Source organism: Alligator mississippiensis, chromosome 8, assembly GCF_030867095.1.
Source record: "Alligator mississippiensis isolate rAllMis1 chromosome 8, rAllMis1, whole genome shotgun sequence".
Classification (NCBI taxonomy): Eukaryota; Metazoa; Chordata; order Crocodylia; family Alligatoridae; genus Alligator; species Alligator mississippiensis.
In genome coordinates, this window is record NC_081831.1 from 22,402,919 (window position 1) to 22,430,738 (window position 27,820).

At 63.0% G+C, this 27,820-nt stretch overlaps 1 protein-coding gene across 3 annotated transcripts; it reads left to right on the forward strand.

The window, feature by feature from the left end:
• Window positions 1-503: 503 nt before the first annotated feature.
• PDE4A (phosphodiesterase 4A) lies at window positions 504-27,657 on the forward strand. 3 transcript variants are annotated; one of them, XM_059732229.1, is made up of 15 exons: window positions 504-1,048; window positions 15,652-15,837; window positions 15,912-15,948; window positions 16,101-16,174; window positions 16,354-16,403; window positions 16,609-16,721; window positions 20,210-20,303; window positions 21,156-21,334; window positions 21,633-21,731; window positions 22,168-22,332; window positions 22,653-22,752; window positions 23,435-23,589; window positions 24,314-24,436; window positions 24,657-24,839; window positions 25,230-27,657. In XM_059732229.1, exons 1-15 carry the CDS (start codon window positions 768-770, stop codon window positions 25,575-25,577), a joined length of 2,187 nt encoding a protein of 728 aa, XP_059588212.1. In that variant the 5' UTR covers window positions 504-767; the 3' UTR covers window positions 25,578-27,657. The 3 variants fall into 3 exon arrangements, with proteins under 3 accessions (XP_059588212.1, XP_059588214.1, XP_059588211.1); XM_059732231.1 differs by lacking the exon at window positions 504-1,048 and adding an exon at window positions 8,421-8,866; XM_059732228.1 differs by lacking the exon at window positions 504-1,048 and adding an exon at window positions 11,194-11,331.
• Window positions 27,658-27,820: the final 163 nt, after the last annotated feature.

A 27,820-nucleotide genomic window follows, 5' to 3' on the forward strand; every position in this document is an offset into this window, starting at 1 on the left:
GGACCTTGAACTGAGCCAAGCCGAGCCAGGGGCAGCTGCGCTGGCAGTGACTTGCAGAGGAACAGACCCCAGGGGAGGGACCCTGCCCAAGTGGTGGCTGGCACCGGGGTCCCCAGGGCCCTGCCAGCTGTGTCCCGTGGGGCGGGGGGGAAGCAGGCCACGTGGGCACGGCCAGGCCCAGCAGCTGGCTCAGGGCCGTGGACACCGGGTCTCCTTGTGGGGGGGGTTCCCCTCCACCGTCCGGCTGGCAGCTCAATGGGGCTGGGGCTAAGGCTAGGGCTGCAGCTTCGGGCTCCCCAATCGTGGCCGAGATGAGCCGCTCGAGGACTGGGGGTGGGCCACCCAGCCGGGTCCCGCTGCCGGGGGGCGCGGCTCCGTGCGGGGGCGGGAAGCAGGTGCTCGGTGCTGCGGCGCAGGGGGAGCCGAGCCCCGGCCCCGCCCCCGGCTCCTCCCAGGCGCGGGGTTGCGGGGGCCGGAGCAGCGGCGGCGGCGGCTGCGGGCTCGGCCGGAGCATGCGGGGCGCGGCGCTCGCTGCCTAGAGCCGCCCGGGCCATGCTGCCCCCCGGGCCGGGCCGCCCGCCGCCGCCGCGCCCCGCCCCAGCCCCCGGCGCGCGGGGTCCCCTCCGGGCTGCGGAACTCGGCGCCGCCGCCACCCCCTGCCCGCCGCCGCCTCCCGCCGGGGCCATGCAGCGGGAGCCCGGCGCCGGGCAGCCGGAGTCCCGGCGCGCCGCGCGGCTCTGAGCCCGGAGCCCGCAGCCGCAGCCGCTATGGAGCCGCCGGTGGCGGCCAGGAAGAGCCTGTCGCTGTCCCTGCCTGGCCCCGCCACGCTCAAGCCCCCGCAGCACCTGTGGCGACAGCCGCGGACGCCGATCCGCATCCAGCAGCGCGGCTACTCGGACACGGAGCGCGGGCGCCCCCCGCACCGGCCCATGGAGCGGGCCGACGCCCTGGATGCCACCGACCGCCCGGGGCTCAAGAAGTGCCGTATGTCCTGGCCCTCCTCCTTCCAGGGCACCCCCAGTGCCGGCGCCCATGGCGGGGCTAAGCGGTAGGTGCCTGGGTAATGGGGGGTTCCCCTGGGCTCCGGCATGGCCCACCCTAGCCTGGGCACAGCCAGTTGCGGTGCAGTAGCGTGGGCACTGGGCACGTGGCTGTGGCGGGGGGGGGGCACACATGTGTCTGCGATGTCTTGGGGGCTCTGGGCCTCCACCACCTCCAGGTTTGGGAGCACAGTGCTCAGTGAAGCACATGGGGGCTCCGTCCATCTGCCATGTGTCACTGCCATGTCTCCCCATCGAGGGTTTGGGCCTGGTGGCTGCGGCTGACCCAGCCCAGGTTTGCTTGGATTCACAGGGGTCCAGTGGCAGAGTGCCACTGTCTTGCTCCGGTCTCATCCAGCAGGGGGAGGAGGGGCTGGCAGTGGCCTGGGAGAGCCCCCTTCTCAGACCTTGCCAGCTCCAGAGCACTGTCTGTCCCCTGCCATCACCAGTGCTTTGGGCTTCCCTGTGGTCACCTAGCTCCAGGACCCAGCAGTTAGTTGACCCCCACATGCATCCGTGCTGCAGGGGGTCATTCTCCCAATGCTGACCTGCCTTGGCCACATGTCCCACTGCCTGGGGAATGCAGGGACTGGCGTGCTGGCCATGACTGACTGGATGCTCTGGGCTAGTCTTGGGAGCTGGCTGTGTTAACTCCTGTCTAGAGCAAGACAAGGGCTTCTCCACATCCTCTCCAGGTACCCTCTGTGCTAACAAAGCCCTGAGCCTTTCATGTCTCCTGAGAGGCTGGAGGATTCCCATCCAGCCACTGCTCTCTGGACACCCCCACCTGACTCCGTCACAGGCGGACTGGGCTGGAGCAGATGTGAGGGGTCTGTGGGGTTCTCCACTGGGGAAGGGAGTGGCACTGTGATCTTGGGAGGGGGCTGGAATGGTCTCTTCTGGCCTGGTGGGGACAAAACCCAGGAGGTGACCAGGGGCTGAGTCCATATGCTGCCAGTTGCCTCAGTTTCCCCTGTTGGCCATGAGGGACAAGGACACTGCCTGTGCCCACAAGCTTGGGCAGCCCTGGGTTCTCCCTGTCATGAGCCAACCAGTGTCCCCAGTAGGGCTGAGGTGGATGGTCAGGCCTGGTGCCACCTGAGCTTGTCTGTCAAAGGCCCCCAGCCCAAGCTGGACCCCATGGACAGCCCCCATCCTCTTGCCTGGCTCTAATGGTGGTGCCAGGCCTGCAGAGGGGAAAGGGGCACCTTGGTGTCTGGTGCCCAAGGGCTTCCCCTCTCCTCTCCTGGGTAGCAGCAGACAGTGCCTGGGAGTACCTGACCCAGTGTTTTGGGCCAATGGGAGCTGTTTCTGCCCGTTGGCCTTATCTCTAGCAGCTCCGAGGTCTCACTCAGAGCCATTCTTCTCCCCTCTCACCCCTTCAACCATGCAGAGTGGTCCCGGCAGTCAGTTTAGGCTCTGTCACAGGCTGTGAAGCTGACGAAGGTTGTTGGCTGTGGACAGCTGACCTTTGGTGTCTGCTGGAGCGGCTGTGACTCACGGGAGCTTCTTAGTCGGTCTGTATTTGCACCACTCCCCTCTTGCCTTCTGCTGGGTGTTTCTCCATGCCAAGACTTCCCTCCCTCTCTAGCATCCTGCTGTCAGGAGCAGGAGGGATAGAACCCATGAGTCCTGGCTGCCAACTCTAACCCCTTGGCTCTGCTGCCCTCCCGGATGTGCCTCTTGCAGATGGCCCCACAGAGCTGGATGCTGCTGGGGGAGGGCACACTGCTGCCTCAGGGCCTGGTGCCATGGGGGCGGACAGACGGCATGTGAATGCTGGTTAAACGGGGATTGGGATAGGGCTGGGGGGAGTGGGAGTGAGCGTCGGGTTGCTAAAGCAGCTCCATCCCTGCAGTGCCGGGGCAATTCCCCGCCCCTCCCCAGGCTCTCTCAGCCTGGAGTAAGCAGATACCCCAGAGCTGGTTACCCCAGGGTAACTTAACACTTGGGTCATAGGTATGTCTGCCTGAACCTCTGGGGAGGGGGGATTTGGGGCTGGATTTGGTGGGGAGGGGTGAATTGGTGCAACTCCAGTAGGCAAGTACATGGCCCCCACGGGGTTGAGCGGCCTTAGGGCTGCCTTGGGTGGCCACCACAGTACCACCTATCCCTGCTCTGTGTCCCCACCAGCCATGGAGGGTTGTGGCTGCCTACCCCATGTACATGTGTGTGCAATGGCTTGTGGATATGTATGTGTGTTGCCCAGAGCACCGTGTAGATGGAGCCAGGGCCTGACTCCAGAGTGAGGCCAGTTGGCACTTTCTGGTCCCCTCCCCCCGCTCTGGAACCCACTGGCAGCCAGAGCCGGCGCCCAAGCCGGAGTGGAGCCGGTAGCTCTGACTCACTCCGCGCCTGTTTACCAAGCCTCTCTTTCGGCAGGCAGCACCAGCCCCACCACCCTCCCCTCTCCCACAGCAGAGAGGAGCCCAAGGCAAGCCTGAGTCTGTGCCCAGGCCCATGTATGCCATTATGGCCGGAGCTGCATGTATACACGTGCACATGCTCCATCTTGCTGCAGGGCCCTGCCCAAGAGTGGGATTTTAGGACAGGGTGCATGTGTGTGCATGTACCCCCTGTGCCGGGGCTGCACAGACGAAGAGCAGAAGCCCTGGCACTTGCCTCAGTGTGGCTCTTTGGCTACCAGCAAAAGCATTTATCTGCATGGCCCCTATCCTATTCCCCCCCCCCCCCCGCCAATCCCAGATCTGCAGTCCTTTCATCTCAATCCCCAGCTCCCTAATGAACACCTTGTGGGGTGCCCCTGGCTCCCAGATAATGAGGCTCAGGGGGTCGGGCTATCAGGGCTAATGGCTGGTGGCTGGGCATGCTGTGTTAATGAGCAGAGGATGGGAGAGCTTGTTAAGTGGTGATGGAGAGGAGAGGCCTGAGGCAGGGGTAACAGGCTTGAGAACCTTGTAGCCTTGCCACCGATCTCAACAGCCTTGGCCATGTCCCTGTCCTGCCACCCAGCACCATAGGAACCTCCATCCCCAGTCCAGCACTGCCCCAGCCCCAAGGGGCTCTGGTGTAGGGATTGATGGTAGCGGGGCTGGAGGGGAGGAGGGGGTGGGGGTGCAGTGCCACCAGTGCTGGCTGGGGGCAGGGTGGAGGTGCAGAAGCCTGGCAGATGGTCAGACATGCTTCCTTTTCCCATTTCCCCTGGTCCCTGGTGCCGGTGAATGTAGCAATTAGCATGACAAGCAATTTCCTCTCCCAGTGCTTGTGCCAGGGAGGTTGGGGGGTGGGGGCTATAAATAACCGGATGCATCACATGTGCCAGACCTGTCATGGACCCTCTGCCCTAACCTGAGCTTCCTCTCCAGGGCCACAGGTGGCTCGTGTGTCTGGGCCATGCTCTGTGCTGGGGCCAGGGGACAGGACACAGGCAAGTGTGTGTGCATTGACTTTGTAGGGGTGTCTGGGATGAGAGCTGCCTGGATGCCTGGGTTCTCTCCCAGCTGTGGGAGGCAGTAGGGGCTGGTGGGATGGAGCAGAAGGGCTGGGAGGCAAAATGCCTGGGTTCTGTCTGGGGTGGGAATAGAGTGTAGTGCTCCCCTGGCCTGCCAGGTGCCGGGGCACTGCCTGGTGGGATAGGGCCTTCTCTTCATGCTCGCTGCCAGCTGCTTGCTCTGCCCCAGAAGCAGCCACATTTCAGGGGGGCAAAGGATCTGGGCAGGCGAGCAGCTCCAGACCAAAGCCACAGATGAGGGGGGTGTCACGACCCTTATAGCAATAAGGTAGCACTCACGTGGGCCCCAGCACCGCAGCATGGAGCTGGGGGCTCTGGGAAGCTGGCGTGGGTGAGTCATCATGGCTGCAGGGAAGTGGGGAGGTTTGATGCGGCGACACGGAGCTCAAGCATGATGGAAAAGGTGGCCCTATGCCCTGGGCAGGTGTGGGACCTGGCTAGAGCAGGGACCCCTGGGTTCTGTCCCCAGCGTAAGGAGGGGAGTGGAGGAGGGGGGAGCCAGCAGCCAGGACTCCTGGGTCCTGCCCCTGGCTCTTGCCTCACAGTCAGGAAAAGAAGGGGTTGCATCCAGGATGCTTGCATTCTATCCTGGGGGGTGAGAGAGGAGCAGGGTCTAGTGGGTGAGGGCAAGGTAGGGGTCTGAGAGCCCAAACATCAAGGTGGAGCTGCCTCCCTCCAGATAGGGAAACTGAGGCACAAAGGAGAGGAGCATATTATCTCTTGGCTTGTGGGGAGAGCAGGGAAAGGACCCAGGGGTCCTGGTCCCCCCCATCCCTGCACTGAGCTGTTAGATATCCCATGCTGCCATGCCTAGAGCTGTGTGGTGCCCGGTGCTGTACATCTGCCATCTGCTGGGAGCTCAGAGAGAGGAGGAGGGGCCTTGGCAGGGGAACCCAGGTGTCCCCATCTCCCCCGGGCAGGGAAGCCTGGTGAGCACCTGGAGTGCAAAGTGAAGTGCTGGTACTGCATAATGACATGCACAAGCTAATTGGCAAGGCACAGCCCCCACAGAGCTGGTGCCTGCCCAGGAGCTCTGATACCTCCCTTGCCAGGCTGGGGAGGGGGGCTTCCTCTGCCCTGTGCCTCAGTTTACCCTGAGAGATGGCCCCGGCAGCGGAATACTGCTGTTTGCAGGCAGGGCCGCAGCAGCTGTAGCCCCATAATGAAGATGGATGAGCTGCTGCATGGGGACTCTTCATTAGCAGGATCGATGGAGGCCTGGCACGGCTGGGGGAAGCCACTGCTGCAGCTATGTGGCTTGGCTGGGATTGGGGCCCTGGCAACAGATGCCCCCCAGCCAGGATCAGGGCCTTGGTGCTCTCTTTTGGTGGGGAGGGGTGGGGGGCATCTGAGCCATGCTAGGTGCCCTGCCAGTGAGGGATGGCTCCTAGGATTGGGGGAGTGGGAGTGGGGCAGTAGGCTATCTTCCCTCCTGCCAGGGGGGTTCAGGGCCCCCCATCACTTGTGGGCAGGGAGTTTGGGGACTTAAATCCTTCAGAGCTGGGCTGGACTAGACAGTGTCAGGGGCTCTGGTGCCCAACTGTCCTGCTTGACCTGTCACCACTTGGCTGCAGCTGGCTCTGGGGAGGAGCATTCCCCAGGGCCTGACTGCACTGCCCTGTGCCTCAGCCCCTCCACCCATGTGTGCTGCTGGATGTGTGTTTGTATGTGTGCACTTGCTCAGGGGTTGCACAAGGGTGCCTGGGCATGTATGCACACACCTAGCTGATCTGGGGGCCTGTGCATGTGTGTCTGTGTGCATGAGTGCCCTTGCTTGTGGGGGTGGAGGGGCAAGCATGTCTGTATGTATTGTACACATACCTACTGGCTTTGGGGGGGCTGTGCATGTGTGCCCATGTGCATGGGCACACATGTACCTGCCTGGTACAGGTGGTCAGGAGGGACTTGGAATGGGCTGTTCCCTGGCACTAAATGGGATGGCAACAAGGGGCCCGGGCTCCCCATGTGCTTGCACACGCTCACATGGCTGTCAGGCCTCTTGCCACCTCCTCCCCCATCTGGTGCTTTCCAGGCCCAGGATAAATAGATGCAGCAGTAAACAAACAAACCTGGTGGGGAGAACCTGGGGGAAACTGGGGCTGTGGAACAAGGGATGGAACCCAGGTGTCCCGGCTTCCTGGCCTCCCCTTCCTGTCTTAGCTGGTGGATACCACTTGCCCACCTGGGAGAGAGAACCAAGGTGTCCTGGCAGCTCCCAGCCTCCCCTGCTCCAACCCAGGGGACCCTCGGCCCTCTCCCAGATGGGAGAGAGAACCCAGGTGTCCTGGCCGTAGCCCTCTATCTGCAGACCCCCCCCCCTCCCCCCCCAAGCCTTCATGGTGCTAAATTTACTACTGGTGACTCAGCCTCTGACGCAGCTGCACCCCCTCCCTGCAGCCACCCCTCCCCCGCTGCCACTGCCACAGCTGCCATGGGGCCACACCGAGACCCCCCCCTCCCCCTTCCTTGCAGCCACCCAGCTCCCACCCTAGCAAGGCGGGTGGGACTGGAGGGGGGAGTGTCCCATCACCTTCTGTCCATGGCTGCTCCACTAGGCCCCCCAGGACAGATGTTTCCAACATGACCCTTGGCATGCATGTATGCAGGTGTGCATGTATGTGTGCATGCATATATTTGCATTCTCAGCTGGTTTGGGTCAGGTCTGTCCGCATTTGAAAAGCAACAGTTGGGGATGTTTTCCCAAACTCCATCTCTAGCCCATCTGTCTGGCAGTCCATCCATCTATCCCCGGGGGCCATTGGTGCTGCTTGGAGCAGGGACCCAGAGGAGGGGCTGGCTAGGCTCAGGGCAGCTGCCCCTCTCCCCCACTTATACAGACACTTAGGCCCTGTGCACAGCTGCCCCAGCCCAGGTGGCTCTGGATCTCAGCCTGGCTCCAGGTGGCTCCGAGTGTTTCCTGGGGGCTGTCAGGGGTTGGCACAGGCTGCTTGGGCAGTGCAAGGGGCACTAGGGTGTGCTCTAGTGTGACAGCTATGTGAGGGCACTGGGGTATGCATGAGTGTGATGGCTGTGCAAGGCTACTGGGACATGCACTGATGCAACGGCTGTGCAAGGGTGTTGGGGTATGCTTTAGTGTGAGGGTGTTGGGTCATGCACAAGTACAATGGCTGTGCAAGGGCTACTGGTGTTGCACTAATTCCATGGCTGTGAGAGATTGAGAGAGACAGATTGGGGGCAGGGACACATGATCAGGGCCCCCTCTTCCCCCTCCCCCCAAACAGCTGCTGCCCTTGGGAGCTGGCTGATATCACTGTCATCCCCATAGACTAGTGTGATGTCGGGGCGGGGGGGGGGGCGCTTGGGGAAGACATACTCCCACCCCCATGGCCTCTGGGAGGAAGGAAGTGGCTGGTGGCTGGGAGCCCAGGCGAGGGTGGGGTGGCTACTACACACATTACAGTAGCTTCCTTGACCCCCCTCCAGGCCCCACAGAGCCTGTGTGTGTGGCGGGGGGCGGGGTGGCACCCAGAAGCAGGGGACATGGGGAAACTGAGGCACAGGGGGCATCCTCCACACCCGCTGAGTCCAGGCCATCTGGCACATGGGAGGGGTCCTTGTCCCCACCACCCTTCCCATCCCTTCCCCCATGCCCTTTCCTTCCAGGCCAGGGTCACATCCTTTCAGCTGGGAAACTGAGGCAGGAAGGGGCCTGACCCGTGGTTCCTGTTTCACCTTCCCCATCCCCCCCGCAATAGACGCACATGCCGTGCACACACATGCATGCACATGCACACAGGGCTCCAGACACAGCTGGGCAGGGCCCCATGCAGGAGGCGGGACAGGGCGGTGGAGCAGGCGGCACCCATGGTGCTGACTGGTTGCTTGTGTTTGTACTGTGGGGGCTCAGCCCAGTCCTGTCCTGCCCAAGGGCACAGAGCAGGCGGGAAGGAAGCTGCCGGGCACTGGTGCCAGGAGGAGGGACTGGGCTGAGCTGGACTGGGCTGGGCCTGGCTAGCGGGATCCCAGGCAGGGCCAGGCTGTGGCAGAGCTCGGTGCCCCTCCTGGCCGGTGACTCCCTGGTGCCCACAGAGCCTGGGCCTCTGCCCTGACCGTAGTGCTCCCTGTTACCCGGTGCTGGCACAGTCATGGCCCAGGAAGGCAAACACAGGGCTCTGCCACAGATCCCAGAGCTGGAGCAGCTGCCCCAGACAGACGAGGATGCCTTCCTGCCTGGCCCCAGCCCCGGGTCTGGGCAGCCCCCGCTCACCCGGCGCGGCTCAGGCTGCCACTCACCTCGCTCGCCCATCTTCTTCCCTGGTGGCTCCTCCAGTTTCCTCCAGCGCCTGCGGCTCAACCGGAGCATCCAGGAGCACGGCCGCAAGCTGAGGGGAGGGTAAGGAGCAGGTGTGGGCAGCCAAGGGTTAAGCCCCCTCTCCCCCACAGGGTCCTCAGTGGGGCACACCGGGGTGCTGGGGTGGGGAGAGACCCAGTTATCCAGGTTCCCAGGCCCCCTACTCTCACCCTCCAGGCACCCCCATTCCTTCCAGTGCTGGAAAGAACCCAGGTGTCCAGGCCCCCCACCCCTAACCCATGAGATCCACTGCCCCTCTGAGAACCCAGCAGGGAAAACCATGGGCTGCAGCATGACATTGCCGTAGAGAAAGGGGGAAGTTGGTCACTACTGTAACCACTAGACACCACTGCCTTCCCAGAGCTGGGAGAACCCAGATGCCTGGGCTCCCAGTGGACCCTGCTCCAAGCCCCCAGACCCCACTGCCCTCCCAGAGCTAGAGAGACCCCAGGTGTCTGGGCTCCCAGCCCCCCTGCTCTGGCCTAGGGTCCATTCCTCTCTGGGTAGATGAGACCTGGATGCCAGAGGCAGCTGCCTAGGCCCAGCTGGCTCTGGGAGCTGTGGCCTTGCCTTCCCCTCCCCCAGCCTGGGTGGTCCAGATGTGGAGCAGCTGTGTCTACCATAAAAGGTCTGGACAGAGAGCTGAGAGCCCTGGACTGTCCCGCCTCCCCCCTGCCCCACATTAGTGCCAGCAGTCCCACCAACATCAGTAGCTGGGACCTGGGACACCTAGGTCCTTTCCCTCCCCCCTCCATCCCCACAGCTGTGCCTCAGTTTCCCACCTTGGACCATGCAGCACCTGGCACGAGATGGGCATGCAGGGCAGGGGGGACAGATGGACAGACAGACGGGGAAATGAGGAGAGTGGGAGGTCGGGTATGGGGTTTTCCTCCTCCCCCTCCCCGCATGTCCTCACCCACCAGCTTATCATGCTTGAGGCCCGGACAGGGCAGGATGTTGCAGCGCCTAGGAGATCAGGACTGATAGTGGGTGGGAGGAGGACAGCTGTGGGCCTTGGTGGGTCTGGGGTTTCTATCGGGCTGGAGGGGATTAATCTTCCTCCCCAGCTGGCACATGACCTGGGCAGTGCTCTTGTGGGGTATGGTGGAGGAGGAGGTAGAGGGCCCAGTGTTGCTGCTAAGAGGGTGGGGTGGCCCTAAGTGTTGATAATAAGTGGTGGGTGGTCCAAAGTGTTATTACTAAGGGGGCAGAGGGCCCAGTGTTGCTGCTAAGGAGTCGGGGTGGCCCTGAGCCTTGCTGCTAAAGGGTGGGGAACCCAGTGTTGCTTGTAAGGGGCAAGTGGCCCAGAATGTTGCTGCTAAGGGGGCATGGGGCAAGTATTGCTGCTAGGGCGTGGGCAGACCCCAGTGTTGCTACTAAGGGGGTGGGGTGGCCCCGAGCATTGCTACTAAAGGGCAGGGGGGCCCGGTGTTGCTGCTAAGGGCAGGGGGCTCGCTGTTGCTGCTAAGTGGCGGGTGGGGTGTTGTGTTGCTGCAAAGGCGGGAGCTAAGCCCTGTGCAATACCGGATGACGTTCACCAGGGGGCAGCGCAGCCCCGGTCCTAGCCTGACCCTCGAGCCCTCTGGCGGGATGGGACGCAGAGCCGGTGCCCAGAACAGCCAGTGGGACCCACATTTCACCTAACTCGGGCCCGGACTCCTGGGCTCTGTCCGTCGCTGCCCTGCTCCCCCCCCCTCCGCCGAGCTGTGCCCAGGGGGTTGGAGCAGCGGAGCTGGCAGCCGGGACGCCTGGGTTCTCCCCCGGCAAGTGGGGAGCGGGGGGTGCTCAGGGGCTGAAGCCCGGACGCCTGGGTTCTCTGCCCAGCTTCGCTGCCGCGCGAGGGGGGCGTGGGGCCGGGGCCTCCTCGCTCCTTCCTCAGTTTCCCCGAGCGGGCGCGGGGCAACCCGGGGGCCGAGGAGAGGTCCCGGGGGGGATCGTGCCCTGCATGCCCCCCCCCGGGCAGAAACGAAGGGGTTAACCCTGTCGTGGCCCCGCACCCGGCCCCGCCCGGTCCCCCGTGGGTCCTGGATGTGCTGTCACCGCCGGGCCGGGCCGGGCCGGGCCTCGCCGCACTCACCCCCGCGCCTGGCGGCTGCCAAGAGCCGAAGCGGAGCCGAGCCTGGCTGGACCCCGCCGGCTACCGCAACCCCTTGCCCCCAGCCCCGGACTCCTGGGTCCCCGCAGAGCGAGACACCGGTCCCGCTCCGAGCCCGGACTCCTGGGTTCTCTCCCGGTTTTGGAGCGGGGGCAGTCAGGGGGGCCCGGACGCCCGGGTTCTCCGGGGGCGGGGGAGGCAGCTGTGTGCCCCGCCCCGGCTCCGCCCCGCGATACCCTCCCAGCTTTGCTGCCGGAGCCGGAGACGCGCTGGGGCCGCCCGGGGCGCAGCCTGCCCGGCCCGGAGGCCCGATGTCCCCGCGGCCCGGGGCCCGCCTGGGGCCGCCCGGCGCCATGCACTTCTCCTTCAGCGACGCCGACATCGAGCGGCACCGCCTGGCCAAGGCGTGGAGGTGGGTGCCGGGCCTGGCTCCCAAGCTGCTGCGCCCCCTCCCTGTCTGCTCCCCGCTGCCGCTTTGGATGGGGCTGGGGGGCCTGGCAGCTGGTGGTAGGGATTGGGGGGCAAAGCCCTGCTGCCCCCTCCCTCCTCCTGCCCTAGTGTAGAGGGGAGCACACACATGTGCCAGGGGCAGGGCAATGGTGAGTGGAACTGGGAGCTTGAGGGGTGCTGCCTTGTGCGAGGACATTGGGAGCTTGTGGGGTGTTGCTTTGTGCAAGGACATTGCATGCCCCGTGCAAGGGATTTTCATGAGTGACTGCAGCTGGGACTGGGGGCAGGGTGCTGAGCTGCCTGGCTGGAGCCCTTGAGGGGATGAAGCCTTGGGGACCGCCCTGCTTGCCTCATCCCCTGGCCTGGAGGGGCTGGCACATGCGTGTGCAAAGGGTTGCCAGGGGAACCATTGGCTCTGCTCCCTGCCTGTCTCCGCCAGCCAGGAGCAGGTGGGCTCACTGGGAAAGGTCAGGCTGGAAACCAGAGTCGTGAGCTATATATAACCCCAGTCCTGTGCCTGGGCCAGGCCATGACCCCCATGCACACCTGCCTGCCCAGGAACATGCACACGGACATACACAAATGCAGAGGGGCAATGTGCCCACTGGTAGAGAACCCCATGCTGCTGCATGTGAAAACATGCTTGTGCACATACACATGCATGTGTGCATGCACCACCCTCTCTCCTCACACCCATACACACCTCCCTAGAATAAGCACTTGCCAAACTACCCTGTGTACCACCAAGACCCTCCCCCCCACCACCACCCCAATGCCAGGGTTCTGTGACTGGGATGAGCCTGGGGTGTCTTGCTTATGCCCCAGGTTCGGGGGGGGGGCAGACTTTGGGGAAGAAGCTTCCCCCACCACAGAGGGGGAAACTGAGGCATAGTTGGGGACCCACAGCATCCAGGGGAGGTCACAGAACTTCCGCCCCCTGCCCACATCTGCTCTAACCACTAGGATCCAGGGTCCTCTCTGTGCCAGGGGGAAAACCCAGGAGTCTTGGCTCCTGCCCTGGGCACTGCCCTGGATTGACCCCCTCCCCAGACCAGGAGCAGGGCTCCTTCTCTATCCCAGGCTGCCCAGGGTCCCTTTGAAGGCTCTGTACTCCCCCCTAGGCCGTGCTGCTGTGGAGCAGCTAGGGACAAGGCCGAGAGCTGTCAGGGCTGTGCTAAGCTGATCGTACCTGACGCCAGTGGCTTTCACTGGCACCAGCTGCGCCCTGGCCCCCCTGCCCCCCCCCACATTCCCACTGCTTCAGCACCCCCTGCATATGCCTCACCATGCAGGCGGCGTGTGTACAAGTGGGAACACGCGTGTGCGTGGCCTGGCCTGGCTCCCCAGAACAGGGAGTTGTGGCCAGTAGGAGTCCTGTCTATCATCAGCGCCCCCCCTTCACCCCCCCAGAGGTCACCTTGAGGCCAGCACTCCTGGTGGTGCTCCTGGTGGGACCTAGATCTGGATTCTCTGGGAGAAGAGAGTGCTGGAGCAGGGGGGGCTGGGAGCCCAGATGCCTCGGTTCTCTCACCACTCTGGGACTGGGGGGGGGGGGCAGGGTAAGAGTATATTGGGGAGGAGTTGTCAGGATGCCTGGGTTGTGCCCCGGCAACCACATGGTTTCCAAAGCCATCAACAGAACCCAGGTGTCTGGGCTTCTAACCCCCCCACCCCCACAACTACCAGCCCCTGTGCTTCAGTTTCCCTGTGGGGGAGCAGGGAAGGGCCACAGCAGTTTACAGCCCCCTTCCCTGCCCCAAAGTAGCCTGAGACTTCCCGCCCCCCCCCCCCCACCACCCCAGCTTCATGCGGTGCGCCAGGGGTTGTGTAACAGGCTTAGCTGGGGGTGGGCCAGACCACAAGTGTTCCCGGTCTGTGCCCTGGTGTCTCCAAGAGCACCCCCTTCCGGCTGACGTCACAGCTGGAGAGAAACCCAGGCTGAGGAGGGGGCACTGGGCAGGCTCTATGCATGGTGGGGGCTGCGTGCACCCTGCACATCTGTGCATGTGTATCACATATGTGCTGTGTGCGCGTGCCTGGCACACCTGTGAGGCACATGTGTGCATGCATCATGCATGTGCTGTGTGTATGTGTGTTCTTCATGTCCCAGCTGAGTGGGCATGGAGCATGTGCAAGCATGTGCCTTGCATGTGCCCCCTTGCTATGCACATTCAGTGTATGTATGTGCCTGACCTTGCAAGTCCCAAGCCATGCCCCCCCGCTCCCATTGCTGGGCAGGCCTGTCCCAGCGTTGTCTTTGGAGGGGGATAGCAGGGGGAGTTCTTCAGGGTCTCCCTCCGCCTTGTGGCAGCAGTTGGCAGCTGTGGGCAGAGGCAGCAGCAGATGAAGGGTTAATGCTGGGTCCTGAGTCATGCAAACACCTGGAGCCTTGGGGGTGGGGGCTAGGAGCAGGTGCTGCCCCCCCCCACCCCAAGGCCTCTCTCTTCCCAGGTGCAGCAGCTCAGGTGGGCAGGGTCCCCTGGCAGGAGCCATGCCAGGCACTGCACAAACAGCCCCTGTTCCATGGAGCTTGGACACAGAAACTGAGGCACAGGGAGGGGGCAGCTGCGATCCTGAGGGGGAGGGGAGCAGTGGAGCCTGCCCAGTCCCCCACATCCCTTGGCTGGGCCCCTCCTAGCCCCCTCCATCTTCCATCTTGCATGGCCCGTGACTGACACATGCACACACCAGCCGGCTCAGGCTGCATGCTGATGTCACTGTTGCCACAGACACTGAGACCCGGGCGGGGCCTTGGGCTTCCTGTGAGAGTTGCAACCCAGCCCCCGGCTCTCCCCCTACCCACCCAGCGCCTCCCTGGGTGTGCATAGATACACACATGTGCATAAGAGGGGTTGTATGCACCCTCATATGTGTACACTGAGCTTGCACATATATGTGTACATGTGTCGGGCTTGCCCGGCACAGGTGTGTGCCCCAGCCTTGCACATGCAGTCGCTGCTGGCACATTGGGTGTGCAATGGTTTCATGTGTGCATGTGCCGGGCTTGCACACCAATGCTGGATTCATTGCATGAGAGGGAGTTTGCACAAGAGGGAGCTGGGCCAGGATGTGTGAGCACATGGGGAAGGGAAGGGAAGGGAAGGGAAGGGAAGGGAAGGGAAGGGAAAGGGGTGACACGTGCGTGTGAGGTGGTGCAGGTGCCTCAGGCTTGCATGTGCAGGTGCAAAGGACCATGCGCTGCTGCCCTCTGCTGGGCGACTCCAATCCACCTGGTCATAACTACAACCCAGGGCCCTGGTCCAGGCCTCCTTAGGCCTTGCTAATGAGGACATAGCCCTGAGGCCAGTGAGGTGAGGGCTGTGGGTCAGGAGTGATGGGCAGTGGCAAGGCTAAGACATCAGGAGGCTGCAGTTCAGGAATGAAGCCATGCCAGGCCATATCAGACCCCATCGCTGTGGGCCCATTGGCACCAAGGCAGGACCCTGAGTGCACGGGGCGGGGAGCCTGGGGGGGCGGAGCTGAGGGGGGCAGGGCGGAGCCAGGGGAGCAGGACAGGGGGGCTGAGGCCTGGGACTGCTGCTTTCCTTCTGCTGCAACTGAAAGCGAAAGGGTCCTGGGGCAGAGGAAGCCCTGAAGCAGGTGCTTCCGGGTGCTTTCCCCGGCCTCCGGCCCTGGGGGGCCCTGTCGTTGGGGACGGGGAGCCGTGCTCTACGGCCAGGCTCCCCGGCCCTTTCCTGCCTGGTCACGGGCACTTCCGCCCTGCGCAGAGCCCAATGCGGCACAGCTGGGGGGTGGCCAGGCACCCACATGGCTTTGGGCTGGGCCCCACGGGATCCCCCCCCACCCCATGACCCCCCAGGCCCTCCCCCCTCCATGGCCCTGCCCTGCACCTCGCTGCACCCCCACAGGTGAGTGGGCACCACCACTGCCCATGGGCCCTGGCCTGGGGGGGCAGGGTAGCACCCCTCTGGCTCCTCCCAGGGAGCAGCAGTTGGAGGGGAAGGAGTCCCCCCAAGTGAGGGCAGGAGGGGTCTGTGCTGCACCGTCTCTGAGCAGGCCTGCAGGAGTGAACGGGCTTGTGAAGCACCCGCAGAGCTGGGCTGGCACTGGGTTGCGGGTTGGGAGTGAGGGACACTGAGTTCATGGCAGAGGGCTGTGGATCGAGAGTGAAGGGCACCTGCTCGGCTGGGGGCTGGGGGTCAGGAGTGAGGGGCACCCACTGGGATGGTGGCTGCAGGTCTGAAGTGAGGGGCACCCCCTGGTACGGGTCAGGAGTGAGGGGCACCATTTCACCCATTCTCACCTCTTCTCTTTCCTCCAGCCTGGAGTCAGAGAATGGGCCGTGGGGGGGCCGGAGCCCACTGGAGCCGCAGGCGAGCCCAGGGCTGGTGCTGGCCCCAAGCTTCCCACAGAGCCAGCGGCGTGAGTCCTTCCTGTACCGCTCTGACAGCGACTATGACATGTCCCCCAAGACCATGTCCCGCAACTCCTCAATCACCAGTGATGCGTGAGTCCCCCCCCAGCCTCTCCCCCCCCAGCTCTCCCCCCACCCCACACTGACCCCCTCTCTTTCCCCCACAGCCACGCTGAGGACTTTATCGTCACCCCCTTTGCCCAGGTAGGTCAGGGTGGTGGGTGGGAAGATCGCGGAGGGTGGGAGTGGCAGCGCCACAGGGCCTGTGGGGGAGCCAAGCAACAGGGGTATCAGCCCTCAGGGGGGCCCTGCCCCTGCCCTGCCCCCCAGCACTGATCTCCCACCCCCTCCTGCAGGTACTGGCCAGTCTGCGCAGCGTCCGGAGCAACTTCTCCATCTTGGCCAATGTGCCCACACCCACAACCAGCAAGTGAGTGACCCCCACCCCCCGGGAACTCCCAATCTGTCAGAGCTACCCTGAGATCACCCCAGGAGCTGGGCCTCTACTGTCCCCCCACAACCCAGTGCCCCCTAGTGCAGAGGCATCCCGTGTGCCTTGCCGGGGAGTCGGGGGACCAGCAGGCACTGAGGTCATGTCGTTCCCCGCAGGAGGTCGCCCGTGGGCAGCCAGCCACCTGTTTGCAAGGCCACGCTGTCAGGTAATGGGTCACAAGGGGTTAATCCCCCCATTCCCCCCTCCCTGGTTGGGCCTGGGTCACCCCAGTGTGGGGGGGGGCACCTTTTGGTGCCCCCTCACCCCATGCAGTTAATTTTCACTGTGCTGGGATGTGCAGGGAGGCAGCCTCTGCCCCCGTACCCCCCCGCCTTGAACCCTCCCTCACTGGTCCCTGCCCCCCCACTCAGAGGAGACGTACCAGCAGCTGGCCAAGGAGACACTGGAGGAGCTAGACTGGTGCCTGGACCAGCTGGAAACCATCCAGACCTACCGCTCCGTCAGCGAGATGGCCTCCAACAAGGTGGGCACAGGGCAGAGGGGCAGTGCAGGCAGCCCCACTGTATTGTGGGTCACCTGGGGTGGGTGGTAGCAGTGGGATCCCAGGTCGGGAACTTGCATAGCCGGGCATGTGGAACAGTGCCTGTGGGGGTGTCCTGGCATGCGTGTGCCCTGCCCCTCCATGGTCAAGAGCCCACAAGCCCTGGTGCATGTGTGCATGTGCGTGTGTGGGCACCTGCTGCTGAGTGTGCAGGGGTGGGACATGTGCAAAGGTCTGAGGGCATGTGTGGGCATGACTCCGTGTGTAAGTTCCTGACTGCATGTACAGGGGCATGACTGCTTGTGTGTGCATATTGGCATGGAAACAGCCCCCCCTTACAGCAGGGTTTGGGGCAGGGGCCTTCTGGGGGAGGCTATGGAAGGGGCAGTGGCACCCCGTACTGGAGATGGCGGTTGTGGCTGGTTCAGGGACCAGTGGGGCTGGGGCACAGCTTGTCTGGATGTGCCATGGGACACATGGATTCTCAACCCAGCTGAAGGGTCCTGATGCCCAGGCCATGGTGGGGGAGTAGGGGGCTGGGAGCCCAGATGCCTGAGTTCTCTCCAGCTATAAGAGGGGAGTGGAATCTAGGATGGGGTTAGAGTAGGGAGGGTGGCTTCGAACCAGGTAGGGGAGGAGGCTGGGAGCTCGGATGCCTGGGTTCTCTTCAGTTCTGGGAGGGCAGGAGGGCTGGGGGATCAGAGCAAGGGGGTGGAGGGAGGGCCTGGGAGCCAGGACACCTGGGTTCTTCCGCCAGGCCCACCCCTCCCTATATCTGGGGGGGATGCCATGTCCCAGCCTTGCTGTCTCCTGGGAGGGCAGTCCCTTTCTCCCCCATTCCTGAGGATCCCCCCACCCCCAAGTGCACAGGCCCCACCCCTGCCAGTGCGGCCCCTCCCCCCTGACATCACAGCCGGTGCTGCAGTGAGCCAGGCCTGGCCAGGATGTGGCTGCCGGGGCACCCGTCGCCCCAGTGACCACTGCCCCGGCGACGGGGGCGGAGCTGCCGCATCCCCATCCCGCTGGTCCAGCCCCCCCCCCCCAGTGCCCCAGTGCATTGTGGGCATCTCCCCGCTCCTCTATCAACGCGGCATCCCCCCCGGCGCAGGCCACGGCCCCCCCCGGCCCCCAGCCTGCCCCCTGCCACCATGTGACGGGTCACTGGGGCCTGCGCTGTGGGGGGGAGGCCTTGCCCCCCCCCCCCACCAAATCCCACCATGCTGGGGGCCGGCTGGGGGCAGTGAGTGGGGGGCTAGGGAGACACGTCAGGGGGGCCGGGGGGGCCCCCAGACCCGCGGAAGATGCCCCTGGTCGATTTCTTCTGTGAGACCTGTGCCAAGCCATGGCTGGTGGGCTGGTGGGATCAGGTAAGGGGATGCTGGGGGGGCACAATGTAGGTTGGGGGGACCGAGGGTTGTTCTGGGGACCTTGGCAAGGTCCAGCGAAGGGGGGGTGGTGCTGGCACCGTGTGTGGTGGGTGGGAGGGATGTCACGTCCTTCTAGCGACTGCACAATGTCACATCGGTGGCGCCGAGGCCCCTGCAGCCCCCGTGGGTCCCCAGCTGTCCTGGAGGCAGGGGCAGGGACAGGAGCAAGGTGGGGGGATGTGGGGCCTGGAGTGGAGGATATAGGCTGGGGTGGAGGTGGGTGTCCAGGCTCCTGTTGTTTGGAGGGTGCCTGTGCATCCAGGGGGGGCTGGGCTGCGCGTGTGCATGCATGTGTGTGTGTGTGTGGTCAAGGAAGGCTGGGTTGTGTGTGTGTGTGTGTGTGCGCACGCGCGTGCGCGCATCAGTGGTTGGGCTGTATGCATGTGTATGCGTGTGTGTGTGTTCAGGGAAGGCTGGGTTGTATGTGTATGTGTGTGTATGTCTGTCCAGGGGATGCTGGGCTCTGTGTGCGCATCTAAGTGTGTCTTTGAGTGTGTGTGTGTCCGTGGGGGGTAGGAGAGAAGGGCTGTGGGTCTGCGTTTCTGTTGTGTGTGCATGTACGTGTACACACGTATGTGCACCCAGGGCCTTGGTGTTGGGGGGTTTTGAGGCACGCCTCCTGCAGCTCTAGGCATGTTCCTGGGGGTTGTTTTGTTCCTCCCCCCTCACTCCCTTCCCCCAGGCCTGGCAATGGCAGGAGTCCTGGCTGGGGTATGACATGGGGACAGGGCTGTCCACTGCTGGGTGTGGGGGGAGACCTGTTGCCTCACAGCCCCATCTTCCCTGATACTGTGCCCCACACCAAGCCCAGCTGTCCCCACAGCCCCAGAGCCAGGGAAGGACCCAGGCATCTGGGCTCCCAGCCCTCCCTGCTCCACCCCAGCCCCCACTCCCCTATCTAAGAACACAAGTTCTGGAGGCTCCCAGAACCATTGCCTAGTTGGCCATAGTTTGTTGTGTGTGGGAGGGGTGGGGGGCATTGCAGGGACCCCCTTTAACTCCTCACCTGCTACACCCAGCTAATGCCTGGCTGCTATGGGGCACTGGGCTGGCACTGCCAGGCCCAGGCCAGGAGTGGGGGGCCTTATGCAGCACCACCTTTGCCTGGGTCCCGTGGGGAGGGGGGGCTGAGACCCAATAGGCTGAAGGGAGGGGAGCAAATAGGATCTGGCACCACCTATCTGCTGGGACCCCTGTCTGTTCCCCTGCCACCACCCCCAGCCACACACACTGCTGGCTCCCAGACCCAAGTAGGCATGGTGGGGGTTAAAGCATCTTGAGGGGTGGGCAGCATGGCAGGGGTTAACACCCTCACAGGCTACAGCCTGGGGGAGAGGAGGATGGGGCAGTTGCTAAGGAGACTCCAGTCGCTATGGAGATGGGGCGGAGGGCTCTGATTGGCTGGTGAGGAGGAGGAGGAGCCCTCCCCTCTCCCCCACCAGACTGGAGTTGGGGGAATGCTCTGGGGGAAGGCAGGGAGGCAGGTCCCCCCCTCTTCCCCCCCACCGAGCCACTGTCCAGCACCAGGATGAGTCACCGTGGGGCCTGTGCCTCAAGGACAAACAGGAACTTGCTGGCTGCCCACCCCGCATCTCGGGAGGGGAGTGGGACCTAGTGGGCAGAGCAGAGGGGCTGGGAGCCTGGATACCTGGGTTCTATCCTGCACCGAGGAGGAAAGTGATTGAAGCTGGGGGGATGGGGAGCTTGGACACCTGGGTTCTCTCCTGGCTTGGGAGAGGAGTGATTGGAGGTGGGGGCATGCAAAACTTGGACACCTGGGTTCTCTCCTTGGCTGTGGCCATGTAGGGACGGGGGAAGGGGCAGCAGGTCTCCTGGGTTCTCTCAGTGACCTGAGGCTCCATCCATGAGGAGGGGACAGGACAGGGTCCCCCCAGCTCCTCCATCTGGATCTCAAGGGAACCCTGCCTAGTGGGGCAATTGGGGGAGGGGGGCCCTCTGGAGCAGGCTGGTGGGGTGGGGCTTGCATGGGGGTTCATGGGGAAGTGTGTAAGGCCTGGCTCACCCCGCTCCCCCACCCCCCAGTTCAAGAGGATGCTGAACCGTGAGCTGACCCACCTGTCCGAGATGAGCCGCTCTGGCAACCAGGTCTCCGAGTACATCTCCAGCACCTTCCTCGGTGAGGGCCCATGGGAGTGGGGGGGCCACCAGAGGCCTGGGTCCTCTCCAGCACCCAGGGGGAGGGGGGGCACTGTGCTCCTTTGTCTGGGTCTGGCAGAGCTCCTCTTGCGCATGCACCCTCCCCTGCATGCATTCTCTGCTCTCCAACATGTGCCCCAATGCACATGCCCCAACATGCCTGTACACATGTGTGCTCTTCCATGCAGAAGTTTTTTCACATGCAGCCTCCCCTGCACATGCACACACCCAGCTGACATGCGCGCCCAGTGGCTGTGCCACCATGTGCATATGCTCCCTCATCCTGTTGCACATGGAGAAGTCCTGTGCACACCCCACTTCACATGCTTTCACGGATGCCCTGCCTGTGTGCATATGCACACATACCTGTGTTCTCACACACATGAACATGATCTCACACTCCCTCCTGGGCTGCTGCCTGCCTGTCCTTGCACACATTCCCCCCACTGCCTCTGGCCTGAGTCAATGTTGATGTAGCGCCATCAATGGGATCTTGTGAGCACTGGGGCCGGGGCCAGAGCTGAGCCTACGTGGCTGGGGCAGTGCCAGCCCTCCTCACCCTCCCTGCCCAGCCCTGCTCCTGCCCTCCTGGTGCTGCCTCTCAGGCCAGGGGCCCACTGCCTGGGTTCTCTCCAGCCCTGGGTGGGCAGTGGAGGTGGCAGAGTTGGGAGCCTGGATGCTTGGGTCCTCTGAGAAGTGAGGAGGCGAAAAGAGAGGGGGGTCTTGCCCTAGCATGTATGCCTGTTTGTGCACCTGCTCACACATCTGGGCATTCACGGGTTTGTACAAGGGCTCCAGAAGACTCACCTGTCCTGATCCTGCCCCCCCCCAGACAAGCAGAACGATGTGGAGATCCCATCGCCGACCCCCCGTGACCGCGAGAAGAAGAAGAAGCAGCAGCCGATGGCCCAGATCAGTGGCGTCAAGAAGCTCACGCACAGCTCGAGCCTCAGCAACTCCAGCATTCCTCGCTTTGGCATCAAGACTGACCAGGAGGAGCTGCTCAGCAAGGTGAGCTGGAACTGTGGGGCAGGTGTGAGGGGCACCAGCAGGGCTGGAGGGGTGTGTGTGCAGGGGGTTGCAAGTTGGGAATGAGGGGCACTGGCAGGGCTGGGGGCTGCAGGGCGGGAGTGAGGAGCACTGGCAGGGCTGGGTGTATGCATGGGGCTGTAAGTCAGGAGGGGCACTGGCAGGGCTGGAGGCTATGGGGCAAGAGTAAGGGTCACCAGCAGGGCTGGGGGTTTCAGGGGGCTTCAGGTCAGGAGTGAGGGGCATTGGTAACCCACACCCCTGCTCTTCCTCTCCCCAGGAGCTCGAAAACTTGAACAAGTGGGGCCTGAACATTTTCCATGTGGCTGAGTTCTCCAACAGCCGCTCCCTGAGCTGTATCATGTACACAATATTCCAGGTATGTGCCTAGGCCTGTGGGGAGTGGGGAGGTACATTCCCCTATCCCATCCCATCAGAGTCCACCCCACCCTGCTCCACCCCACACTGGAGCTGGGACCCATCTGATGTGGTCTCCTGATGGTCAGGATGGCAGTCTGGACACCTGAGTTTTCTCCCTGCAGCTCTAGGAAGGGGTGTGGTCTAGTGAGTTAGAGGAAGTGGGGTGGGGAGCCGGGATGGCTGGCTTCTCTAGGAGGGAAGTGGGTTTGGGAGTTGGAGGGGGTGCTGTGAGCCCAGATGTCTGGGTTCTGCCCCAGCTCTGGAAGGGGAGCAGGGTCTGGTGATTAGAGAAGGGCTGGGGGCCTGTCCTGCCCCATGGCATCCCATGCCATGACACTGCCAGGTCACAGCCCCCCCCCCCCCCTCCCCCCCCCCCGGCTCCTATTCGTATCCAGGAGCGGGAGCTGGTGAAGACGTTCAAGATCCCGGTGGACACGCTGCTCACGTACGTCATGACGCTGGAGGATCACTACCACGCCGATGTGGCCTATCACAACAGCCTGCACGCCGCAGACGTCACCCAGTCTACCCATGTCCTACTTTCCACCCCTGCCCTCGACGTGCGTGCAAGCTTGGGCTGGGGGGCTGCGGGTTGGGAGTGAAGAGCACCAGCAGGGCTGGAGGGGCAGGGTGCTGTGGGTAGGAAGTTGGGCAGGGGGTTGTGGGTCCTGCATCTCAGTTCTGCAGAGGGCATGGGCGGGGTGGCGGCCCAGATGCCTGGGTTCTGCTGCTGCCAGGTGCTGGCAGCCTATGGACATTGGCAGGTGGCCAAGGCCCTTCCCACAGGCCACCTGTCTGTGTTGGCTAAACAGGCACTGAGGGTGAGGTAGGGGCAGGGCCAGGTGGGATGTGGGTGGGGCTCAAACACTACTACCCCCAGGCTGTCTTCACCGATCTGGAGATCCTGGCCGCACTTTTTGCCGCCGCTATCCATGATGTTGACCACCCAGGCGTCTCCAACCAGTTCCTCATCAACACCAGTAAGTACTGGAAGGGGGGGAGAGGGGCTCCCCCTCAGCGTTTGTGCCTCTTGCCCTCACTTGTGCATGCAAACACACACATGTGCAATGTTCTATGCACTTCTGAACATGCTTGTGCACTCACCTCCTCCCCCCCCATGCAAGCCACACTTCCTGCTCCAGCTCCTGCATGCAGCCCTGCCCCCAGCTAGGGCAGCCCCCACCCCCCAGAGAGAAACCCTGGTTTTCCCCATAGTTTCATAGTTGTTAGGTGCTGGAAGGGACCTTACAGATCATCAGGTCCAGTCCCCCTACACCCGGGCAGAAAAGACTGCTGGGGTTAGATGACCCCAACAAGATGGGTGTCAAGTTGTCATCCCCCAGGGGGTCTTGGTGAATAGATGCTCCCCCAGGCCCTGATGTAGGCCCCTAATATACTTATAGGCTGCCACTAAATCCCCTCTGACTCTTCTCTTCTTCAGGCTGAACAGTCCCAAGTTTTTTAGCCTCTCTTCATATGACCTGATCTCTAGGCCTCTAATTATGCACATGGCCCTCCCCAGACACCCTTCCCACCCCCCAGGAATCCCAACCCAGAGCTCTGGGGACAGGGGAGTATGCAGGGGCTGTGTCCATACAGCTGAGGAGGAGTGGGGAGAAGACCCCCGAGCTTCCCCCCCCAACGCTGCCCTGCACCCCCCAGACTCGGAACTGGCACTGATGTACAATGACGAGTCAGTGCTGGAAAACCACCACCTGGCCGTGGGCTTCAAACTGCTGCAGGAGGAAAACTGCGACATCTTCCAGAACTTGAGCAAACGGCAGCGCCAGACCCTGCGCAAAATGGTCATCGACATGGTGAGGGGGTGCTGTTAAGCAGGGAGAGACCAAGGTAGGGGAGACCTGTGCCCCCCTGGGTGTATGGGCAGTCAGTGTGTAGCTGAAGCTAAGCAGTGTCTGGCAAGTTCCATGCCTGGGTCAGAGACCACATTGGCTGCTCTCTCTCTTTCCCCCTTGCCCTTCCAGGGCTTCTCTGAGGAAGAGGCAGGGTCCAGTTCCCAGAAGTCCCCAGGGGTCTCGCTTTACAGCCATGCCCAGAGCAGGCACTGAGGAGTGGGTTTTGAGGGCTGACCCTAGGTCACTTCCCTCTGCTGGAGGTTCTTCCATATGGTTTAGATTGATAGCTGGGAGGGAGCAGCCCTGCCAGGGGCCTGGGGGCCTAGATACCTTGGTTCAATCCCAGCTCTAGAAGTGGGGTGAGGAATCTGGCAAGTTAGAACACTGCGGGGCTGGGGTCCTGGATGCCTGGGCTCTTTTCCTCAGCCCCTTGCAGCAAGTGGGGTATAATGTGTAAAGCAAGGGGAGTGATGGTTCAGATGCCTGGGTTTTATCCCAGCTCTGGGGGTGGGACTAGCAGGTTAGAGCTGGGGGAGATGGCAGCCAGGACTCCTGAATTTTCTCCCAGCTTGGAGTGCGGCAGGAGCAGGCTGGCGGGTTAGAGCTGGGGGACTGAGACTGACAGTGTGGGGTGATGGTCTCCTTCCACTTCCCTCTCACTCTGCCCTCTCTCCCCCACACCCAGGTCCTGGCCACAGACATGTCAAAGCACATGAGCCTCTTGGCCGACCTCAAGACAATGGTGGAGACCAAGAAGGTGACAAGCTCAGGGGTGCTGCTGCTGGACAACTACACCGACCGGATACAGGTGGGGCTGGCTCAGAGACTACCCCCACCCAGCCAGGACTGCCCATTTCCCCCTTCCTTCCCCAAAATTAGGCCTACCCCCTCCACCCTTGACAGCCTGGATGCATGCACATTCCCCTCGGCCCCTCAGTCTAGCCAGATAGTGCTGTGGGTCTCCCAGCCAGACCTCCTGGCAGGGGAGTGGTGGTGACGGGCACCCCTGACACCTGCCCCTGGCCCAGGTGCTGAGGAACATGGTGCACTGCGCGGACCTGAGCAACCCCACAAAGCCACTGGAGCTGTATCGGCAATGGACGGACCGCATCATGGAGGAGTTCTTCCGGCAAGGCGACAAGGAGCGGGAGCGCGGCATGGAGATCAGTCCCATGTGCGACAAGCACACGGCCTCCGTGGAGAAGTCCCAGGTGTGTGTGGAGGGGTGGGGGGACAGGGCCTCTGAGCAGCTCAGACCCACCCTGGCTGGGATCAGGGCCATGTTGGGTGCAGTACAGGCTCCCCAAGCTGAGATATGTGGGCCCCAGGCACTGTACAGACCTACCAAGCTGAGATTGAGGGGTGCTGGGATGCTATATAGACCCCACAGACTGGGATCGGGGCCTCCATCTTGCCAGTCACGGCCATGTCCCCATATCCTTCAGCCTCTCTGACCCTTTCAGACCTGTGTGACCTGCCCACATCTGGGTGCTGGACCCAGGTGTCTGCCCCCAAGCCCTGTGTGACCTGCTTGCAGCCAGATGTGGGACCCAGGCATCCAGGCTCCCCTGGCTGATCCACCACCTCCCCCCTGCCCTCAGGTTGGCTTCATCGACTACATCGTGCACCCCCTGTGGGAGACATGGGCTGACTTGGTGCACCCGGACGCACAGGAGATCCTGGACACGCTGGAGGACAACCGAGACTGGTATCATGGCATGATCCCGCAGAGCCCATCGCCACCCCCAGAGCCTGGCCCTGGTGTCGACCCCACGCTCGACAAATTCCAGTTCGAGCTGACACTGGAGGAGGAAGCCGAGGCTGAGGACTCAGACCTGCTCAAGTGCAGCCACCCCCTGCCTGGCACCGCCCTGGAGCCCCTGGGCCCTGGGGACCAGGAGAAGGATGGGAACACGGGACAGGACACAGCCAAGCCCGGGGGCTCGTGACTCAGGGTTTGGCCCACCCCAGCCCATGGGGCAGAGACTGAGGCCACAACGCTGCTCTCCTCTGTCTGGATCTTTCTTTTTATGGGTTTTTTTTGTGTTCTGGCTCCGGTTCCGGGCTCTAGCCTCTGGCTCGGGTTCCTGCTCTGGTTCTAGCTCTGGTTCTGGCTCCAGTTCCACATTCTGGTTCTAGCTCCGACTCTAGCACGTGGTTCTAGCTCCGGTTCCATTTGCAGCTCTGGTTCTTGTTTTTGGTTCTAGGTCCAGTTCTGGTTCCCAGTTCCAGTTCCGGGGTTTTTTATCGTCTCTTTTTCTTTTTCGTTTTTTTTTAAAAAATTTTGGAAAAAGGAAAAAAAAACAGGAAAAAAAACCAAAATGGAGAACACGACAAAAAGGGAACACGCACACGCACGCACATGCGTGAGCCTGCGCCCACGCACTCACACACGCCAACTGTAGAGGTGGGACCCCCCTGCCCCCTGGCACTTTGGACACTTCTTGTTTCAGTTGTTAGTAAGGTTTGTTCCTGCTCCTGCGTTGGGGGGGGGGGGGGGGATTGGGAGGATCCCTGAGCAGCTTCCCCCCAACAACCACACCCCCAAGCCATGTCCAGCCCCAGAGATGCTGATTTTTAAACTGAGTGTGGATTGATGCTGGGGTGTGGGGAGCAGCCACTTAGACCTCTCTCACCCTCTCCCCCACCCCAGCAGTCCCCTCAGACCCAGTGCAGTGCCTTGGGCTGCCCCCCACCCCCTTAACACCTCTCTTTTTCTCCCTTAACTTATGGGGAGGGGGTCCCTGGGGGAGGGTTTAATCTTTTCCTTCCCTTTGCAGTGGTGAAGCGTCTGAGAATTGATCTTGGAGTGGGAACACCCCCCCATGTGGGGCAGGGTCTGTTCTCAAGGGTGACACCCCCTGTCCCCCATGCCACAACGTGGCCCCTCTCCTCCCCCCCTCCCCGCCAAGTCTTCCTGTCTCCATCTTTTTGCACAAACCTGGCAATACGGCCACAGGGGACGAGTGAGAACAGCAGGAACCCCCTGACCCCACCCCCCCACGGCCCCCTGCAGCTCTCCAGTTTGCCCTGACTTTTGCCTCATGATCAAGCCAAGATCCCATCCCTGCCCCCAGCAGCCCCCAGCCCCTGCCCCACAGAATGCCCCTGCCCAGTGCCTCCCTCCCCTCAAGAGGAGCTCCAGGCCTTGTCCCCCACATCCCTCTCCGCTGCTCCAGCCTGGCTTAACCAGGGGACTTGGGGAACACATTCCTGCCAAGTCAGTGCAGCTGGATGCCCCCATGGAGCAGGCAGGGGGAGTGGGTGCCCAGTGCCCCTGAGGTCTAGCTGGAGATGTTTGGAGGGGGGATGGTGAGGCCACAGCTGGGCCCCCTCCTTGGGGCAAAAGGTCAGTGCAACCCCAACAGGGCACCCAGGCCCTGACCTCCCCCCCAAGCTCTTGAAGCCATGTCCCTCCTTTGCATGGAGAGGCAGCCCTTGCCCTATTCTGTCTGGGCCAGACCCCCCCCCCCCCCAGTGCATCCCCACTAATTAGGAGTGAAGCAATAATAAGCCCCCCTACCCCACCCTGCTTCATCCAGCTTGTCACCAAAGCATCTCCATGCCAAGCCCCTGTTCCCCCAGCCCTCCCCTCCAGGGCTGCAAGGGGGGAGTGGGCTGGGGGCTGCTACCCCCATAACACAGTACTGTAGCAATCAATGTGTCTGCTCCAGCCTCCCTGGAGGGGGGGCTGGGGGGGTCCCCATCCCCCCTCCCACCCTTCCCACCGTAGAGCTTTTATTTTTGTATGCGGGTCGGTCCGTGTGGGGCCGGGGTCGCCCTGTACATACTGTGAATAGCCACTGTAAATGACCCCCCTGGGAGAAGGGAATGCCCCCCTCATGGGGGGGCAGGGCTGGGGGAGCGGTGCTACCTGCACCCCCTGCCTGCCCCCCACACCTCTTGTACAGACCCCCCCACCATGTACCATACACCCCCCCCTCCTGGGCACCGTCCGTCCTCGGTCACAAGGTCCTTGCAATGTTCGCCCCTCTCCAGCCAGTCACAATAAAAGCCAGGAGGAAGGGACTCGCCTCTGATTGCTGGGGGGTGCAGGGCAGGGGGCAGGTTGGGCAGGGCAACAGGGGCCAGCTGGGTGGGCAGGCAGGGCGGGGGCTCTAGGTGTGCAGGGTGGCGCAGGTAGTGCAGAGTGGGGGCAGGGACTGTACCACCTGGGTTTGCAAGGGGGTGG

Coding starts and splice junctions, on each gene's coding strand:
- PDE4A (XM_059732229.1), top strand. CDS start 768: ATGGAGCCGCCGGTGGCGGCCAGGAAGAGCCTGTCGCTGTCCCTGCCT. Junction 20,304..21,155: donor CATCTCCAGCACCTTCCTCG/GTGAGGGCCCAT, acceptor GCCCCCCCCCAG/ACAAGCAGAACGATGTGGAG. Junction 21,335..21,632: donor AGGAGGAGCTGCTCAGCAAG/GTGAGCTGGAAC, acceptor TCCTCTCCCCAG/GAGCTCGAAAACTTGAACAA.